The sequence below is a fragment of the Aquila chrysaetos genome, chromosome 7 (assembly GCF_900496995.4).
Source record: "Aquila chrysaetos chrysaetos chromosome 7, bAquChr1.4, whole genome shotgun sequence".
Taxonomy (NCBI): domain Eukaryota; kingdom Metazoa; phylum Chordata; class Aves; order Accipitriformes; family Accipitridae; genus Aquila; species Aquila chrysaetos.
The window spans coordinates 7212147-7232189 of record NC_044010.1 but is presented as its reverse complement, the minus strand read 5'-3'; the positions used below and the strand labels follow the sequence as shown (position 1 = coordinate 7232189).

The following is a 20043-nucleotide window of genomic DNA, read 5'->3' as shown; positions in this document are numbered from 1 at the left end:
TCCTGGAAGCTGGAATGAGCACCAGAGGGCAGCAACTCCATTATAACGCTGTTTGAGTCCGAAAGCAGTTAACTTTGGACCTTTGGATCAAATGGCCAGCATGAAGGCATCCACCCAGATTGGTGAGTGAAGAAATTATTGGCCAGATGGGAGTAGTCTGAACTCTGGCACCACATTTCTCCCTCAGTCCAAAAGAGCTTGTGTTTGCTAACCTTCATGCTGTGATATGCATCTTTATTTTTAGTTTGAGAAAACTGCAGGAATTCTTGCTTTCCTTGTGTATTTTGCAAACAATTTCAATGTACACAGGATTTCATTCCAGTGTGTAAAAGATTGTGCAAGACTGACTGTAGCCTTGGCACATTCAATCTAAGCTGGCTGCTTCATAAAACTGATAGAAGTTCTTTGTTTTGCAGTCATCCGTGGGCTCACTAAACATCACTTACCTTTGGTTTGGCAGATCTGGTACAGATGTTTTCACATCTTCCTTGATGTAAACACAGACCAAGAATTTGCCCCCCCATTTGCATTTGGAAATACTTTGTGTACCTGGTCTGGCTGGGATAGTTAAATTTTCTTCATAGCAGCCTGTATAGTGTTATGCTTTACATTTGTGACTAAACCAGTGTTGATAACACAGCAATGTTTTAGCTGTTGCTGAACAGTGTTTGCACAGCACCAAGGCCTTTCCTTTCTCCCACCCTGCCCCACCAGTGCATAGGGCTGCGGGTGCACAAGAGGCTGGGAGAGGACACAGCTGGGACAGCTGACCCAAAGGATATCCCAGACCATATGAGCTCAGCAAGAAAAGCAGGGGGAAATGAGGAGGAAGAAAGGGGGATGTTCAGACTTACAGCGTTGGTCTTCCCAAGTAACTGTTAGGTATGCTGAGGCCCTGCTTGCCAGGAAGTGGCTGAACACCTGCCTGCTGCTGGGAAGGAGTGAATGAATTCCTTACGTTGCTTTGCTTGCACGTGCAGCTTTGCTTCACTTATTAAACTGTGTTTATACCAACCCACAAGTTTTTCTTGCTTTTGCCCTTCCAATTCTCTCCCCCAGCCTGCTAAGGGGGAGCGAGTGAGCAACCGAGTGGGGGCTTAGCTGCCAGCTGGGGTCAACTCACTACAGTCCTTTTTTGTGTCCAACGTGGGGCAAGAGGACTTTGAGATAACAACATCTGATCAGAGCAAGCTAGGTAGAATTTATAGCTGTTAAGCTGTTCATTGGCAGGGTCCTGTGCTTGCCTGCCTTACTGTGTATTAGTCTGGTGCTTGTTAGTGGCTGTTTTGGACTTTTGCTGTTTATTGTGGCAGTTATCGTACTCTACTGTGCCAGGGAACATTTTGTTAACAGCAATGGCCACGTGCCGGGGCCAGCATAGGGCCCAGGCACTGCTGCTGTTCCTGTGCTGCTATACTGGACATACGGGAACACCAGTGTTATGGGGTTAATTTTCATCGTAGCAGCCCATGGAGTGTTGTGTTTTGGATTTGTAACTAAAACAATGTTGACAATACACAAGTGTTTTAGCTGTTACTGATCAGTGTTTGCACAGCATCTTTTCCCCTCTCTGCCCTGCCAGTGAGTAGGCTGGGGGTGGACGAGAGGTTGGAGACAGGACATAACCAGGACAGCTGACCAAAGTCCTATCCATTAGCAAACAGAAGCAGAATCTCCAACTTGTAAAACTGATGCAGATGCAATCAATTTTGCATTTGTCTAACTTCACATATATGTATGACTCTATGTAAAGAGCTAATTACTTCTGTAGAACCTTTAAGATCATTGCCTTCTTAAACATAGTTGAGCACTTGCTGCACAAAATCCTGGTTCCACTGAAGTTAGAAAGCATTTATTATCTGTTTTCTAGGGTAAAACCTGACTCCAAAGTTTACATTTTTTCTTTTTTTACTGAATATGGCTTGTACTGCAATTTCATGGCTGTATCAAACAAAAATAAATTAAGCACCATTATAAAATACTAAGAAACTGATCTTTTAAGATGAAACAACTTTTCATACAGTTTCACCATTTCAAGTTAATTCTAATTAGCACTGAAAATTCCCATCTAGCTGAAAATTTCACTTTCGTGATGCAAAACTTCACTAATTATTGCCAAAGAGCTACTACTGTCAAGGCAAATATACAAAATAAAATGTAGTTTTTCATGCTACAATATTTTCTTTATTTTCCAGTGAAAAATGACAACAGTTTGTGACATAGTAAAAAAGAAAATATTTGTTTAGTTTTTATACTTTTTTCACTCCTATTCTATACCTTCATTTTGAAATGCACGGTCTGTAAGATACAAGAATTGAAAAACTACTGAAACAGCTTGGATAACACCACACAAGGTTCAAAGACAAACTACTTTGAAAAATCCACCCTGCTGAATGGTATCTAGTGTGATAAGTGAAGTTCTGCAATTAAACGATTTACAGAATAAAAGCCAAAAACACTACTGAAAACTTAGCTAAAACTCTGCTGGAATAATGAGTTCATGGACTGTGTATATATTTTCACTAGATGTAGTCATCCTGGGGAAGAAAAAAAAATAAAAATCCATGTATGCTCTATGCACAAGAGTAGTTCCATTGGTGAAAACACTGTCAGAGCTAAATGGTAAAGAACATGCAGATGTTTCTATTACACAGTTTCATCTAACCCTCCTCTCTCACCACCAGTTTGTATTCTCACGCAACAGCTACAGTTCTGAATGGCTTCCTGTTCGAGGGAGCTCCCCCTCCCCATGGTCTAAAAGTTTGTATGGGACTGAGTGTCAGGAATTCTGGATTCTCACTTTGGTTCTACCATTGCCGTTCCACGACTTGCCAGGTTAAATCACCTCCCTTCTCATTTCTGGGAAAGAAAGATACTGCTGACTCCCCCTCCTCTTGCCAGGGCACCGAAGATGAATTGTGTGAAATCCACAGCATTTCAGGTGTGCTTGGTACGTAAGAACCAAATGAATAATGTGAACCCACATTCTCTAAGAAGGGGTTACACACGCCTCAATGCTGGGATGCATTCTACCTTTGTCGTAGTATAGACGAAAGACATGTTGGGGCGAGGCCACCCCTACAATCATTTCTTACCAAGGCTTTGCTGGAATGCAGCACCACAGCTCCATATCTGCATTGGTTTTCCCTCTCAGCCCTATGTATGGAGAACATCCACCTGCTGTAGCTTTTTATTCCTCCTCTGTGCTACAGAAGCATTACAAAATGGAGATAATCAGGGCAGAGGATAAAGGCCAGAGTCTCCATCCCTAGGGATTTAGAACTTAACATTAAGTAAAAAGTAAGACAGAGTACTGGTTAGAATGAAGAAGTTATAATACAAATCAGAAGGGACTGCTATTTCTTCCCAGAGAAAAGAAACTGTTTTCTAAAGTGTGTATTTGTAGGAATGAAACATCTGCCAGAGAAATCTCTCTCAATTCTTGCTGGCAAAACATTAAGGTCCTTTGAGGAAGCACACATCCAAACTACTAAGTATGATTGTTTTAAGGGTTTTAAAAAAATTGTTCTGCATGACAATTGCTGAAAGGTTAAGCGCTCCCAGACTTGTCAGTCCTTTTCACAGCCAGACCCCCACCAAAATCACAGCCATAGAGTTCTGCCCGCAGGGCAATACCATGATACCATGTTCTTGGAACAATGCGGATAAACCTGGACAGGATGGGTGGGTTAAAGAAATGCTTGACGTGCCCATTGCTGTTTTCATTACCCAAGAAAACCTGCAAATACACAAACACACAATTAATTAAAAGGCAGCACTTTACCCCCTCCCTCCCCTTTTTTTTATGGTTCCAAGCTGTTGCATTAGCCACCCAGGGTAGATGGACTGGCTCATTTCTGATTTTACATAAGATCACATCCAGTCTCTTCCTAAAATGCTGGGTCAAAGGTAGTTCAGGCCAGCAATACCTGAGTCTGAATGAATTAAACAGCCACTGTTTCCATCCACACCACAAAATTAGCCATTCTAATTCAGATGGACTGAAAAAACAAACTTCCCTTATTTTACCTCTGCTAATAACCCTTGTTGTGTAAGGTGATATGGACAACAATATGAAGTACTATATCCGCTCTGTGGATATCTGGAGCTCTCCAGCTCTGTTACAGCAAAACTGCTCACTAATATTAATTTCACTTATAAAATCAAGGCAGAAATAAAAAAGCTGCAAAGACGCCCTGGGAAATCCATTGTTCATTCAAATTAAATGTCCTTGTCCATTCAAATTAAATGTCCTCCTTTACAAATAGCGTCAGCTCCTTTTATCACAATGTTGACTGCATTCTCTACAGATTTGGTGTTCTTTCCTTCTATTACTGTTAATTACTGGGACCAAAATCAGATGGATATTATGTTATCTGTAGTAACCCCAGCTCCCTAGCATTTTAAAGTCCTGTGGGAATATCTCTTTGGCTGGGTATTCTGCCTTTGGGCCTTGACTGTGTTCAGCATCTAAAACCAAGCAAGGATACAATTATCTGAGCTGAGGATGATACCTTTGCCACTGAGCTTGAACCATCTGTATAGGATTTCCACTCTGAGCCTTGGTCGCTGTATAGGATAACATAGGTTTTCACGAAGTTTTCAGCAGATATGGACTTGACCCCCTGAGTAGCAATACCAGTTATCTTCTTAATTGAGAGGAGATCAATTTGCAGCCACTGTTGGTTGTTGTTCAACTACAATTGATAAAAAAGAGTTGTCTATTAGCAAACATGTCTATGTCTGTATTTGCTTAAGTGAAAAATCCTGTTGAAAGACAGTTAAAGCTGCATCAAAATGCATCAAAACTGTATGAAAGAAGTGCAGAAGAGCAAAGCTGAGGCAAAAGTCACAGGCGTTCTTGGTGGCCCATACAATTAACTTCTTTCTGCAGGTGGTGTATTTGGTGTCTTACAATTTCCACATTAATTTCCAATACATAATGAAACATAACACAGATTTTCCTCCACTGTTAAAACGTAATATATAATACTAATACCAAATGCTTATACAAAACAGTAGCTTCCAGTAAATCTCAAGGTGCTTCGTAAAGAAATGCAGCTCCATTTTGAAGACACAGAAGCTCATATACCTTGCTGAAGATCATCCACCCCCAGATCCATTAAGCTGCACTGCCTATAAGCCAACCCAGGAAGGGTTTCTTTAACCCTTTTGAGCCAAACCCTTTTGAGCCAAATATTCAAGTTATATTTATGTCCTGAAATTAAAAGAGCTGTTTCTGCAGGGACATGCTGCAGGCTGCGGCCCAGAGGACACCATTCATCTCTCAAAATATGATTTCATTGCTGTTGCCAGAAGTTCAACAAGTTTTCTACTGGAAGAGTTGAATGGGCTTCTTCCCGAAGGATGGCTAAAGAGCTGTGAAGTAACCCTATCATGCTTGGCACCGGACACAGTATGCAGGAAGCGCATGAGCACACAGGCAGCACAAATTTATTAACTGTAGCTGTCTCGCTGTCGTCCCTGTTTTACACTTGTTACCTTGGCTCGCCAGGCATTTATCTTTCCTTTCTGATTGAGACGAGCAAGTGAAGGGTCCCATGTGTTAAACCAGGATGTCTTAACAGACGAGGCTGTTATTTGGGTATTCTTGATCTCTCCGTTTTCCATTCCAAGTGGCAAAGAGCAACCTGTTAAGAGAACCACCATGTTATCTCCAGTTCATCCAAGTAGCTGCAGCCTAAGCAACAATGTTGGAATTGAGAACACCCATAATTTTAGCTTCATTTAATGTATTAGGTAAAAAATTTGCCATAAAGGAAGCACCAGCACACGACCTATTCTTACCATCTACTTCACAGCCCAGAAGCTCCATGCGAAGAGTAGGCCTGTTGTAGGCCTCGGTTGGGTAGACTCTGATGTACCTAGCAATAATAGGGGGATCAATGATGTTTTCTTTTACCCCATAGGCATCAGAATTACCTTCAAAAATCTATTAAAAAAAAAAAAAAAAGAAAAAATATCCACATGTCATTAATTTAATACAAACACAAGCTTGCATCCTGAAAACTTGCTCTGTTACAAAAGTAGTCTTTTTTTAATGCCATTAACCCCATCCACTGTGATAGAGTGCTCTATGCTCAGGGCAGCTTTTTTCATGGTCCCATCTTAACATATTTGGAAGTGCCTGAAGGCCTCAGTTCAAATAAGCAACCCATTTCTATGCACTATGTAAGTCTGTAAGAAGACATCAGTAAAGAGGCAAAAGGAGAGGTAAGAGACAACAGGGTTTTCGATTTGGGAGTTGTATCATATAAATCTCAGGGTAAACTGAAGGGAGCTGTAATTGGTGGGGCTGGAGTGGTTGGACATAAAATGAACCTCTTGCAGGGTACGGCCACACTTATTACACAGGCCTTCTGCAGGCAATTCAAACAGTTTAACATTCAACTGTTCTGACAACAAGAAGGGAGGGAGAGGAAGGAGGAACTAGTCCCAAATGAGGTAGGGCCTGATTTTTACTTCAGCTTCCTGCTTGCTTCAAGAAGCTGACATGGGCTTAGGAAATAAAAGCAGGGAGAGATGCCTGTGAGAGAGCCAGACTCTATACAGTCAAGGTCACAGGCCCAGTCTAGGAGGTTCCTCACCTTATAATTTGTCTTCTGGTCTGAATTTGATTAGATTGGTAAATGCCCTTTGGGGCCTCAAGCTGTATTAATCTGAAGGCCGTAATTTTTTTCCACTATCTCTTAACATAAAACTACCACCTCACTGCATCATCCAATGATGCTAATCTAGGTTGTCGCAACCCCTACGGCACGTACAGACCTTTTGTGCTGGAGAGCTGTCTCCTTTGAAGGTGCTCCACTTCCGTTTGTCTTTGCTGTAAATGATAAAGAACTTCTGGACGTACAAGGACTTTAAAAACTGCTTGGCTCCCTGCGTCTGTATCCCAGTTAAAAGGACTTGTCTTTGAAAGTCCACCTAGGAACAGCAAACAGTGTTTATAAAACAAATAATGCACAGTGAAATCCATTTCATTCTTTTGCATCTACACAGTAGCTTTGAGCCCTGCACTTTAAAACCCACAACACTAACACTCTCAGGAGGAGTACAAGCAGATGCCAGAGTCCAAATTAATGCTGTCTTTCTCATTTAATTTGTGTATTTGTGTGTGCATTTAATTTCACAGGCCATTTTACAGTGTTCAGCACAGCAGCACAAAGACACCTCAAAAGTATCTGTCTCTCCATGCTAGGCAGAACTCTGCTATCTTCATTCTACAGATAGGCAAAAGGATATAGAGAAATTCAAGGCTCACATTTTCATAAGCTGCCTCTAGTTTTGGATACCCAGGCTGAGAAAGGGATACGACATTCTGAAGTGCTGAAAAGCCACCATTTCTGCTGACATCAGATCTAAAAACTTAGCATGTAAAATCAAGTCAACGTGATGTTCCTATCAGCAGTGAAGCTCATTCTTCAGGATATGCCCTCCACATCTCTCCATGCTTTACTGCAGTAGCCTCAGCTTCTCACCACCATGCCCCCTATCAAATTCTCTTCCCAACGTTATTTCCAGTTCCACATCAGATCCCCAACCTTCTCCCCTTACTTCACCTCCTCTAACTTGCTAGCATGTCAAATGTTAGCAAACCAAATTTAACAGCCACCTGTTGAACTTACACCGCAACACTGATTTGAGTCTGTCTTTTCTCCCAACTACCAATTTTAATGAGATTTTTAAGAAATCAACTATCTACCCTAAATTGGGGTGCAAATTGGCTATCTGGTGCAAAAGTGATTGGGGTGGAAGAAAAAGGTGAAAGAAGTGGGGTAACTGAATATAGTGCTTGAAGCCATAATTATAAGCTTAATTTCCCTGTGAAGCCACACTGTGCTATGTCAATTTGGACTTAGTTTTGTGTGTGTTTGTTTTGGATGCTTCTATGTGGAGCAACGTTTGAGAGTATTACACTTTAAATGACTACCCAACAAACATACATAAATATAAATAGGTACTGTTAGGTAGATGGAGGAAGAAAGTAGTAATGGAAAGAATGAGTCCATTTGTCTAGAAAACAGTTACAGTCTAAATTGTGAGGGCAACTGTCCAGTCAATGGGCCTCAATAACAGTAGAGACTGGGTTACTCCAGGGGAGGTGGACAGTTTATGGTATCACCAGTCAAGCTTGCTGCATCTTTTCAGTTTTTTGCCAGCAGACTTCTCAGCGAGAACAAGAGCAGCTTGACCTTTTAAAACAAGTTGCAGGAAAATCACAACACAGGATTGTATGGCCATACCCAGACTCAATGATGGTCAAGCACATGTACCAACCATACCTGGATCCAAGGGAGTTCTTCTTTTTCCATTGTAGTGCTCCAAGCATTGTATGTTCCAGAATTGTTTAATCGGGCTAACTTAGGTTCCCAGTAGTCTACACAGAAAACATGAATAAAGCAAGAATTTAAAGAGAAATGCTGAAAAAGAATGGAGGCTGTAACTAGCCACTGATGTTGAGTGCTTCAGTTCTTTTCCAGACTCAACGAATAGACTCTAAAACCATAATCTAGGACGATTTGGACATGGTCAGCAACTGAAAGTCAGCTGTCACCCTGCAAAGTTTTACAGTTGGCAGAATGACTTTAAAAGTAACAGCCTGTTACGTAATGTACCGTCTGCTGATTTGGAACTAGGGTCTAGAGTTTGCTAAACAAGTTTTGGCCACCAGCGGGGTCAGACAAAATGTGCTCTACATTCATGGCAGAAAGCTTCCCTGTGCATAAGGAGGTTTCCATGTTAACAACTGATACGAAAAATATATGCCAACACAGCTTTCAAGCCTTCATAACACTGTGGTGGGAAATGAAGAAAGAAAATTAAATCCACATAAAAATCAGTTTTCCAAAATAAGTAATTTATTTGTTATTTCAAGGGAAAGGATATGTGCTCCTGCATGTGCATAACCTGTATACCTTGATTTGCCACTGTCCACGTAAAATTCTATCAATTTCTCTGTCAAATGATCCTACTTTTATACCAGGAATAAACTTGATAAATTAAAGACTCTGTCATTGCTCTGGATGCTAGGTTCCCAAATCTTTCATAACAGATACACTTTGTCCATTCACATCTCATACCACATGCAAATCTCAAAAGCTTTTTGAACACTTGCTGTTGATCTTCAAGCAGGGTACCCAAAGGACAAAAAGATAAAGCTGGATTTGTTCCAGGTCAGCCAGCAGGCCACGGACAGAGGACTCTCAGACTCTCAGGCTTGTGATACTGACAGTAGACCTGTGACACTTAAAATACAGTAATGAGGGCTACTTAGTAGAGCTCACAGTCTCTGCTTGCATCACTGGAGAGCTTTTTAACCTGCCAGTTGAATCACTGCTGAACTGATCTTGTATGACGTATCAAGAGATGCCAAAAGGATACGGAACTGCAATACTTCGTTGGGATATTCAGGAGCATGCCTGGACCTTTTCAAGTATTGACTCACCTATATGATGTGAAGCATCGATTTGTGAATCGAGTATAACTCCACTTGCTAAACCCATTGGAATCCTGCACTCTAAAGAGAGCAAAGTAAGTTTGTTGTTAAAGAAAAGCAGGGCTATTCCAATATATATTCTGGTGGAATCTTCTAAGACAACATCATTCCGAACAATTCTTAGTAATACTGTAACATCACCCCTCTCTCCCCAGAGAAGGCCAAGTTAATCTCTGCAATTTCTCTCAGCGGACTGATCCACTGGTCACTGTGAGGAAACCTCAAATTCAAAGCTAGTATGCTAAAGGAATAAAAGTAGTATGCTAAATAATTCAAAGCTAGTATGCTAGAGGCTAAACATTTTTTCTTCTAGAATAAATTTACAGTAACCACTCCACCCCCTCCTTGAAAGCACAGAGAATCTGCTTTGGGTTTTTGCAGAACAATCTCCCAAATTTATTTTTAGTGATCCTGAAAGGGTGGAGATGACTTTACAGCTTGACACCCCCAGCCACAAAACACCTTAGTTCAGTACCTTTCTCTATAACCAAATAGGATGCCTGCATTCCTGCTTGCTGATATTCCGCCACTTCAGTGTCTAAAAGCCACCAGCCAGGTCTCTGTGGTTTCATTTCAATTGTTCTAAATGAGCCTTGGAAAAAAACAGAGAGAAGCGTATCAGAAACATTAGCATTATAAGGTTGATGTTAGCGAGGCTGCATGTTAAACCAAAGATCATCCTATCAGAAAAATTAAATAACCTGCTAGACATTACAGAGAGCAATACTACCACCATCTCAATTGTTTTTTTCTTAGCAAGTGTCAGCTGGACACCAAGATTGGAATTAAGTGACCAGATCAAAACCTAACCTTTGCTGCTGATGCAAAGTATAAAACCGTGGATGCCTGTTTGTAACAGCAGATATCTGCACATTAAGTACAGTGCTGAGCCATCTAATGAACAATGCTATTAAGTTTATTACATAATGTAGGGATGTTAATTCTGTGGTGCTGATGATAGCTCTTACTCCCACTGCCCCAGGGTATTGTTCAAGTAATGTAAAGAATGGATGTAAAGAAGCCAAAAGTAGATGTAGGAGAATCAGATGTATGGACCCTCCCCTCACTTTCTGCCTGCTCCAGGAGGGCCAAGGATTGAGCAGGAAGCAGATATGGTTTAGGCTGTTTGCTGCACTTTTTGCTGCACTTCATTGCTTTTCTTATATTCCTAGTTAGTGCAGACATGATAATTCTGGTTCCCATTTAAACAAAAACATACATAGATATCAGAGAAAAACATCACCTTAAAAAGCTTAAATAGTGATTAAACCACCTAATGTTCACTAAAACTCATACTATTCCAAGCCAATCCCATTATTTTGATCTCCTGGTTTCCTGCTTTTTTGTGTGTTGGTGGTGGGTTTTTTTTTTTTTTTTTTTTTAACACTTGTAGCTGGAAATACAGTCTTCATAAGTCCTGTTATTGCACACGCACACTACTGACAGCGATGGGCAAAGGAGTATATCCTGTGGCCTAATGAATGCTTTTAGCCTATTTCCTTTCTTCCTGGACATAAGAATTCTCCTAGGCTCACATTTGTTCCTTCTCTTCTGTATCACACTCATCTTGACATTATAAAAATAAACCCTCATTATATTCAGCCAGATAGCAATAGCCTTTCCCAGCAAACATCAGTGAGACTTCAGTGGTATTGAAGCCTGGGGACACATGAAGAGGATGGCTGCGCTATTGTACGTTTGTCACTTGACGAGGAATTGGTGGCTGACACTATCCTACTGACTTCCTTTTTCCAATACTGACCTTTACCGCTGAGCACCTTCCAAAGCCAAGCCCAGCACTATGACCTACTTTGCAGATAGGAAGAGAGAGATGCAATAAAGGAGAGAAACCTGCTCATGCTCACATATCTGGTGAGTGGCAAGAAGCGTGCAAAACAGAAGGTAGTGCTGCAGACCGTACTGCTAGTTGTTTTCCATATATACCCCTTCTTGTCTGAGAGGAAGACATTTGTTCAAGCACTTAAGTTTTGTCTGTAACTTTACTCATATTTCCAGTTTTAAAGGACAGCAATGTTATCTTTATTTCGCCCCTCCCACAGTGTTAAGTGAGGTGCAAAGGGATGATTTTCCTTCCGACCATCATAGGCAAATGAACTGTTAGTGCTCTCAAACTCTTTCTTACTGTGCCCAAAGCCAACTTCTGTTCACCTTTACATTGGTATGATGATGACAGACTGCAACAATCACCCCTAAGAACTTACTCTACTCTGATACTTACCTGGAAGGAGTGTGTATGTACCAAGCTGATGGTTTGGCTCTCCTTGTTCTATGAAGGTCTGTCCATGAAAATGAACAACGTTAACGTCTTTTGGCCCACCCATATTCAGCAAATGCCATCGGACCAGTTCACCTTCATACATCCTCAAGCCTTGCAAATTGTAGGTAATCCCATTAATGGCTGAAAAAGATATATGTTAGTAAGGAAAACTGCTCACAAAACAGGTCTCAAAATGCTAGAATGTAGTTATTAAAATCAGTAAAATATTTAATGAAGTAACGCATCTGGGAAAACCACCACTTTTTCCAATTCGAAGTGCTCACACTTTATAGTCTACGTACATCAATTCAGGAAATCCAGGGACCTCACAAGAGGATTTAAGCACAGTTTGCTTGCAACATGTGGCAGCCAGGAGAACAAGAAGGTGTAAGAGATTAAATGTCTGATGGGAACACCAGGCCCAAAAGAAAGGACAGCTACCCAAAACATGTTCTGCAGCTTACATTTCCACAGCCATACAGTCACAACTGACATCTTTGATTAATAACTGATTTTATAGACCACATTTTCAAATGGCAGATTCCATTTCTCAACATGCCTTTTTAAAACATGATTACTTACAGCACACAAGCATCAGATTTTCAAGGACAGAAACAGTTTCGTTACTGACCATTATTTTAAAGAGAAAAGGGTTACCTTTGAAGAGTCAGCCAGTTACTTAACTCTACGTGACTAAAATCTCTGTATCCACACAGAGGTATATGAAGGGCTGTCCTACAGCTGCTTTGAATTTCTCAGTAGAACTAGTCAGTTTGTCAAATAATTATGGTATTTTTACATTTCTTGCAAAAAGTTTTCAAGGTATTAGCTTTTTACTGAAAAGAGGGTTTTTTGGTTTTCTTTCTTTTTAAATATGGGGGTTAGATGTATGTGAGTGTGAGAAAGAAGTTTTCTGTTGAAAGTTTCAGCATAATATGTCCTTTCTTCATTTTAATAACAAATTTCCAGTCAATGCTAATCTTTACATATAAAACTATAACTATTATGAGTACAATGGAAAACAAAAAAAAACGTTCGCATAATCAACATGTGGGATTTATGCATGTTCAAAGGCACTGTGAGCTGAGATACCTCCCCCAACACCTTTTCCTCCACCCCAATAAAATGAATACTTGGCAAAATGAAATAAGTACCATAGAATTTGTTGCACTGCTGCATTTCTTGGGTCTTCTCAGTACAAGGCCTTCTAGAACGTTTGTCAAAGTACCAGCTTTTTTCTTCATCAAAGATCATAAAAAGCAAGAAAAAGTCACGGGTCGACGTTCTGCTATTGTTTGAGTTTCTGAAGGTTCCTTTTTGACAGATCAGTATCGGCCCAATCAAACCAGAGTGAATATCTTTCTCCTAGAAGGTAATAAACTCATATTAGATGTAAGAGTGTATTTCCCAAAAGATGTCAAAAAACCATAGCATTCTGTGGAAATGCATCAGGCCCCAAAAATTTAAAGCAGAGGCCAGAATTGCTGTTGCCTTATATCTTTACTTTCCCTTGCTCAGTCTACCAGAGTGTTCTCCAATTTGAATTCTTCAACAGCTAATATCCTCTTTTAACTGAGTGTAAGAGATTAAATGTCAGATGGGAACATTGGGCCCAAAAGAAAGGACAGCTATCCAAAACATGTTTGGCAGGTTACATTTCTACAGCCATACAAAAACATCATTTGGAGATATTCAAAACCCAACTGGATATAGTCTTGGACAACCTACTCTACCTGACCCTGCTTGAGTTGTGGGGAGTGGACTAGATGATCTCTAGTGATCCCCTTCCAACATAAATGTTTCTGTGATTCTGTGATCAATCCCAGCAACACTACCACTTCTATTTTGATTTCCTTACCAGATTTAAATCAGAGTAGTAGATCCAGGACCGACAAGCTGCTCCTGACTGCACAGGTCCCGATCGCCTGTTTGCATACCATACATATATATAGCTGTTATTTGGCTGAACTTCATCATCTTCCTTAAACCAAGCAGTAGATTCATCATCATAAATGCTTCCCTCAGAGGACTTTTCATAGAAGAGTCCATGAGCATGGAGGGAATATGGTCTGGATGCCAAATTCTTAAAATGAACCTAAAAAAAAAAAAAAAAAAAAAAAAAGAAGAAATAGATTCTGTTTGGCAAATTCAGGCCTAAACTGAAGTCTCACACAATACATTCCCATGACCTCAAACCAGGGTCAAGATTTGTATAATAATTACATGCTATGTTGTGCATAGCAAAGCTGGCAGGCAGGATAGCTTTTGACATGTCCATGCAGATAAGTAAAAAGTAGAAAGCATGAGTCTTAACTCCCTGTCTTCCACTGAGTCTAGGTTCCTAGGACTTTTACTGCTGCTCTTCACACCCAGATATGCTTAGTTACAGCAAGCAGGGAGACAGGGAGTTTCTACCTCTTATGCTTTGCTGCACAGTTGCACTAAAGAAGGGCACAAAACAGTAATCACTCTCACTGAAAGCAGTGCTTCTCACTTGTCCCAGAGAAGCATGAGGATAGGGAGATTACATATTTACCTCTCCTTAGAGAATGATGCTCCCAAGCTAAAATAGCCTCTTTCTTCTCTTACTCATGTTTTTAAATGTAGCTTAATGTGTTCCTGTTGCACACTCCTCCTACTGAAATAAGCAGAAAGCAGTAAGATCTACTCTCCGCATCTAAGTCCACCCCTGTGTGTTGGAAGACTGGATGAAGAAGCATGAGAGAAGGGAAACTCTACAGCAATGTGCTTCCTAATGCAAATATACTACTGTATCACCAGGGATTCAGTTCCTCTCCATCCTTGTTGTTTGTATTATAACTAACCAACCCATTTTCAGGAAAAGTTTTCAGAGGAAAATACACTTTTTGGACAAATATATATATTCATCTTGAATACAAATTTACTAATTTCTTTTTAAAAAAATTAAGAAGCTCCCTTTACATATAAAAAGTAATATTTTCAGTGCAATCTGGGTTTAAAGAACTTAATATTTTTAATGTTAAAATTAAATCTCATTTTACATTAGACTGATAAGCTAGTATTTAATGTTGGGAAACATAAGAAAGAAAAACAGAAGTGAATTTACTGTGGATAGGAGAGAAAAAGGATGTGTTTCAAAGAAACACATCACTGTGCTTGTATGTCCACACTGCAGTTTCTAGCTTTGAAAACTGTTTCCCCATCATGATCTTTTAAAAGTTTGTGGTATTTTTAGACCCATTCTACATCACACTAAGATTGCCACAAGAATCTTATCCTGCACACATATTCAAAACATTGACCTACTAGGATAACATCGTCCACTTCAGCCCGGATAACTGGCCCCAGGATGCCAAGGTGTTCTCTATATTCATCTTCATCCTGAAGAGTTGTAAAGGTACTGTCTGTATAGCTTTGGAAAATCACCTTATATGTGCTGCCATCTTTACAGGTTTTGTCATTCATCATTGTACTGAAAGGAAACACCCAATTAAAAACGTACACAGTGAATCAGAAATAATAGCTTTGATGAAATCTGACAACTCATACAGCAGGAACATTTTAGAATATAAAGAATAAACACAGAAATACGTGTCAGATGATTCTGAAAATCATGACTTGCAATGTTTAAGCAATTCTAGTTCTAGAGTTGTATAAGAGATCCTTCAAAGATTTGGTCAGGTATCACTGAAAAACTCAACTAGTCTCCAAAAACCTACCTGAGCTCTGTTTTCCTTTTTTACCATTAGCCTTAATAATCTGAATTGGAGCTTAGCTCAGAGTGTAGTGAGCCTACCACGTATGCCCTACTGTCTCACAGATGTACCTTCTCTGGAAAGCTAACAGAAACACATTTTACATTTGACTATATCTGCATTTTGCAACACAGAGGTGGTAAGAAAAAAAAAAAAAGAACTTTTAGGCATTCAAACCATTCTTCAGATCTTAAATAGAAGCACCAAAATGCTATTATTCTGATAAAACATAGTATCATTCCCTATAAACTTTGCCTCATTTCCAATTCTGCAAAAAATAGAAACTTAACCGAAGTCATCTAGTAGGAGGAAACGCTGGTTTTCAGCTCTTCAACACACTGAGACAGCATGTGCCATGGGCTCTGTTAATTTCAGTGGAACTACGCACCTCACACCAGCTGAGGATGAACCTCACTGGGGAGATCTATACAGAGCTCTGAGCACAAGGATTTCTTTATTTTGCAAGTGCGGAAAGAAACTGCCTGTGGTTTCTGCCATTTTTGCAAGTACCATGTATACGGACTGAGATAAGGCAGGAGTAAGCCTGGAGAATACTGAAAAAGTATGGGGAAAAATATCAGTCAAATAAAACGGAAATTCAATTTCAGAAATAATATATGTTTGGAGCTGAATTTTGTACAATGAAAATCTTCTTGCTCCTTTTTTTGCTGCTTTGGATAAAAACTTGAAGTTGTGGCAGTTTTGGTCTTGTTCATTGCAAGAGCCACAAAGTTCAGCTTTTTGATGAAAAGTAAGTAGGAATTCTACACATTGTAGGGTAAGCACTGATCCTAATTTATATGAATGAACATAATGAATTTTTAGTACAGTTTCTCTCAAGTCACATATACTCTTTGCTGTGGCATAGTGGCCAGTCTTCCCTGTCAAAATGTAAGAAACCCCCTCAACATTAGGGTTTGTGATCCAGTCACCTTCTGATTTTTCTAAACAGTAGGAACAAAACCGCAGAAATTCATGCAGCTTTATTTTTAGTTTAAGGCAGTCGCCAGTGTGGTTAATCACTTTGCGTCTTTCATATATTTTTCAGTACCACAGCCTTGTGAAGCTGGAAAGTGCTATTATCCCATTTTACAATAGAGAACTGAGACACCAGAACCACTTCTTGCTAGTGCTAGAAACTGTGATTTCATCCTGCCTATAAGCACATCCTGTCTATGTTAGATCAGTCAGTCCATTAAATTCCTGGAAAGACTTTGTACAAGGAGGTCTCTATCCTATTTCTACTACAGAATCCAAGAACTCAAGGAGAAAGTAAAAGAGGTCATTCAAGTATAACAAAACTAACTGGAAGTTTCCCTCTTGACCTCTTACAGTGGGTTTTTCAACTTCTGTTTTAAAGAATGTTTCTAGTGAGTCTACAAAAGGGGGTTAAGAGAAAAAAAAAAAAAAAAAAAAAGAGTTCTTAATTGCGTTGCTCTTGATTATAGTAATCTCTCTCAATGACTTTCTAGGGGGGCCCCGGCCTCCCATGGAAAATTCTTAGGGTTCTACAGCTGAAATGTTGGAAATCACATTGCACATTACAGATGCTCTTAAATTTATCAGCATGTGAATCAACATTCTGCTAATATGTATCAGGATGGTGTGCAAAATGAAAGCAAATGATTTAGCCAAACCTTTTTTTATATCCAGCATAGTTCCAGCAGACCTCTTTAGCTGCAATATAGTATCTCCTCTCATTCCCTTTGCTACGCAGGTAATGTTCAGCAATGTTGTCTGGGTTGCGTTGTTCGTTGATATTCACTTTGGGGTCTGTCATGTATGGGTCATCAAAGGTCACATAATGGTATTCGTATTCACCACCTGATGTTTCCTCACCGTAAGATCCTTCCACAACATATTCGTAGTCTCCATTTTCTTGGGGAAGTCCAATCGTGATCGATGGCTTAAGCTGCCGTGGGGTGAGCGTGTAATTTAGCGACTCTCCATGCCTGGCTCTACTCAGATCAACTGTATGGTTGGCCTCAGTGGGTGCCCCTGTGGTGTTAGTGCAGCATGGCAGTGTTGTGTGGTTGGTCTCACCTGGAAACAACGTACGACCAAACCCTGCCATAGAACTGGTGATTTTTTGGGGCTTTTTACTCCTTGGGCTTAGCAAGTGAGTCATTTTTGGATATTCCTTTTTCTTCCTTCGGATCTTGATGAAGGTTCCAGATGTACTCAAAGTATCATTCTTGTTCCTCCCCCTTCCTTTCAGAGTTGGGTGCATGTGGCTCCTTTTCTTGTTTTCTCCCATTAGATGTGAGAACCCTTGATACTTCTTCATAGGCTTCTTATTCACGAATGCTGTACCATTTCTGCTACGATGATTTAACTTACTACTAACAGATTTATCTAAATTTGCCTCTAATCCCAGAGTCCCCTTTGCAGACACCAAATTCCATTCCTCATTTGTCATTTTCGATGAATATTTCCCAGCCCTGGGCAATGATGCTTCTAGTAAGTTCTTCACCAGTGCAGGGCTGGAATTAGGGCTTATATCGCCTAATGTATGATCTGAAGAAAAAGCATCTGCTTGTTTATCTTTGGATAGCTTGGGTTCAGAGACACTGGATGCATTAGACCCATCTTCTACAATGAGGTCCAAAGCAAGTGTCAAGTTAACTGCGTGCGTGGCATTTTCCATCTTGGTTTCCTCTTCTTCCAGTTCATCATCATCATCATCATCATCATTTGGAAGCTGGCCAGTTCCCACCATGTCTATATCGGTTGTGTTCTCTGCATGATGCACAGAATGAGGTGCACTTGTCTTGTCAGAAAATGAGACATTTTTATTTCGTACATGATTTAGAAGGGCATTCATCTTTTGGATGGAGTAAAACTTAATGGCCAGTGAGTTTCGCCTTTTCCTTCTACTGTTAACGTTATAATTTCCTCTTCCTGTGCTTTCCTCCTGATGCTTTCCTGAAGAAAATTTACTGTCCTTTCCACCAGTTGGAAGCTCTTCTGCAATATTCATTTGGCCTTCCCCATTGCTCAGCAAGTGTGGACCTGCAGACACATTACCATGATCTATTTCATAATTGCTTTGGCTTCTATTCTCAAATAACAAGTCAGCCTTTCCATCACTTATGCTAGCTAAAAATAAGTCCTCTTCTGCTGTGACTGATGTGTGATTTGACTGGAATGTTTCAGCCTCAACTGGGGGAAGAGGAGTGATATGAGTTTCTAAGAACTTAGAGGTGTTTGTGGATTCAGTACTATTTATAGCTGTCAGACCTGAGCCAGCTGCCACCTCAGAACTCATGGCATCAGTGCCTTCATACTGTTCCCAGGCCAGTGCTGTAAGGTTTTGTTTTTCTCCATCGCCTGTTGCATTCCTTGAGCTTCGGATGGAGTAAAAAGAAGCCAGGTAATCCTGATAATCCGAATCCTCCTTATCTCCTTCTTCTTCTTCTTGCACATCTTCAACTGAGGTGGAAACAGCCTTTTTATCAGTCTTGGTGTAACTGAAATCCACAACATCAAATGTGTCATCTTCCTCATAGTCACATCTGGCATCTCTGAATCTCAGCCTCATGCCGTAACTCATCTCTGGGGTACCCCAGGATGCTAAAAGCCAAGTACCTGCAATTGACATAAAAGTGTTTTTCTAATATGCAGTAGTTACAAGAGTGGACATTGCCTACCATGTAAGTGGTCAGGGCAAGTTGCTGGGTTTGTTTGTACAGCACCTGCTACAGCAGAGTGCTAATCCTCATCTGGGATTTCCACGAGCTCTCATTGCAATGAAAAATAATTAATAAATGTAAACAAATAATAGCACATATAAATAAATACGTCTAAGAGCTGGAGCTCTTCTCCACAGATTAAGCTGTACCTAGGACCTGAGCCCAAACATAACCCATCAAAGAGATAGATATGAAAAAGAAAGAAAGAAAGAAAGAAACAATATAAAGGAACCTACGTTTAGGTCTGGATCTAAGATTGGGATCTTTTGAGATAAAGTTTTAATTTTGTCCTGTCCTTAGTGTTGTATGCATTGCCACACAGATGGAGCATTCTGAACAGAACAAACATGTTCTGAGGCAATGTTGACAAACATCTGACAAACATAGTATTTTAAAAGCTTTTGAATGCATAAAGGATGATCTTTAAAAGAATAAAGTAATTTGAATTTCCAATCTGGACACAAAACATTAAGCTGCCAATCTAAGGCATCTTAGATTAACTTAAAGGTTTTAATAATTCCTCCAAAACCGAGTCAGAAGATAAGCTCTCCATTTGAAACTAGGATCTGCAGAGAACAAAATACAATCTGCTTCCCTACACAGCATCAAATCAAGTTCTTTGCTTGTCACAGCTTGCTTTTGGAACTAGCAGAAATTACAAAATAGACAGAATTAACAGAGCTTGAGAAAACCAGCCCTTTTTATTAAAAAGGTCCCATACAATTTTTCTGTATTTATCAGAGTTTGAAGTGACCTGCATAGCTTTCCTTATTTCTAACAGCAGCAAATTTACAAAAGAAAACATGCCCTAGATGGGAA

At 40.0% G+C, this 20043-nt stretch overlaps 1 protein-coding gene across 2 annotated transcripts in view; it reads right to left on the bottom strand.

Moving 5' to 3' along the window:
• Positions 1–2516: 2516 nt before the first annotated feature.
• The window catches only part of F5 (coagulation factor V), a 34253-nt gene continuing 16726 nt past the window's right edge, over positions 2517–20043 (bottom strand). For both annotated transcript variants that reach the window (XM_030019791.2, XM_030019790.2), the window contains 13 exons: positions 17170–19120; positions 15084–15249; positions 13654–13890; positions 12950–13160; positions 11757–11936; positions 9993–10109; positions 9467–9538; positions 8304–8398; positions 6790–6945; positions 5809–5953; positions 5503–5651; positions 4515–4697; positions 2517–3739 (listed from right to left, as the gene is read on the bottom strand). In XM_030019791.2, coding sequence (XP_029875651.1) covers positions 3551–3739; positions 4515–4697; positions 5503–5651; positions 5809–5953; positions 6790–6945; positions 8304–8398; positions 9467–9538; positions 9993–10109; positions 11757–11936; positions 12950–13160; positions 13654–13890; positions 15084–15249; positions 17170–19120 — 3851 coding nt within the window. In that variant the 3' untranslated portion in view covers positions 2517–3550. The remainder of the gene's footprint in view (positions 3740–4514; positions 4698–5502; positions 5652–5808; positions 5954–6789; positions 6946–8303; positions 8399–9466; positions 9539–9992; positions 10110–11756; positions 11937–12949; positions 13161–13653; positions 13891–15083; positions 15250–17169; positions 19121–20043) is intronic.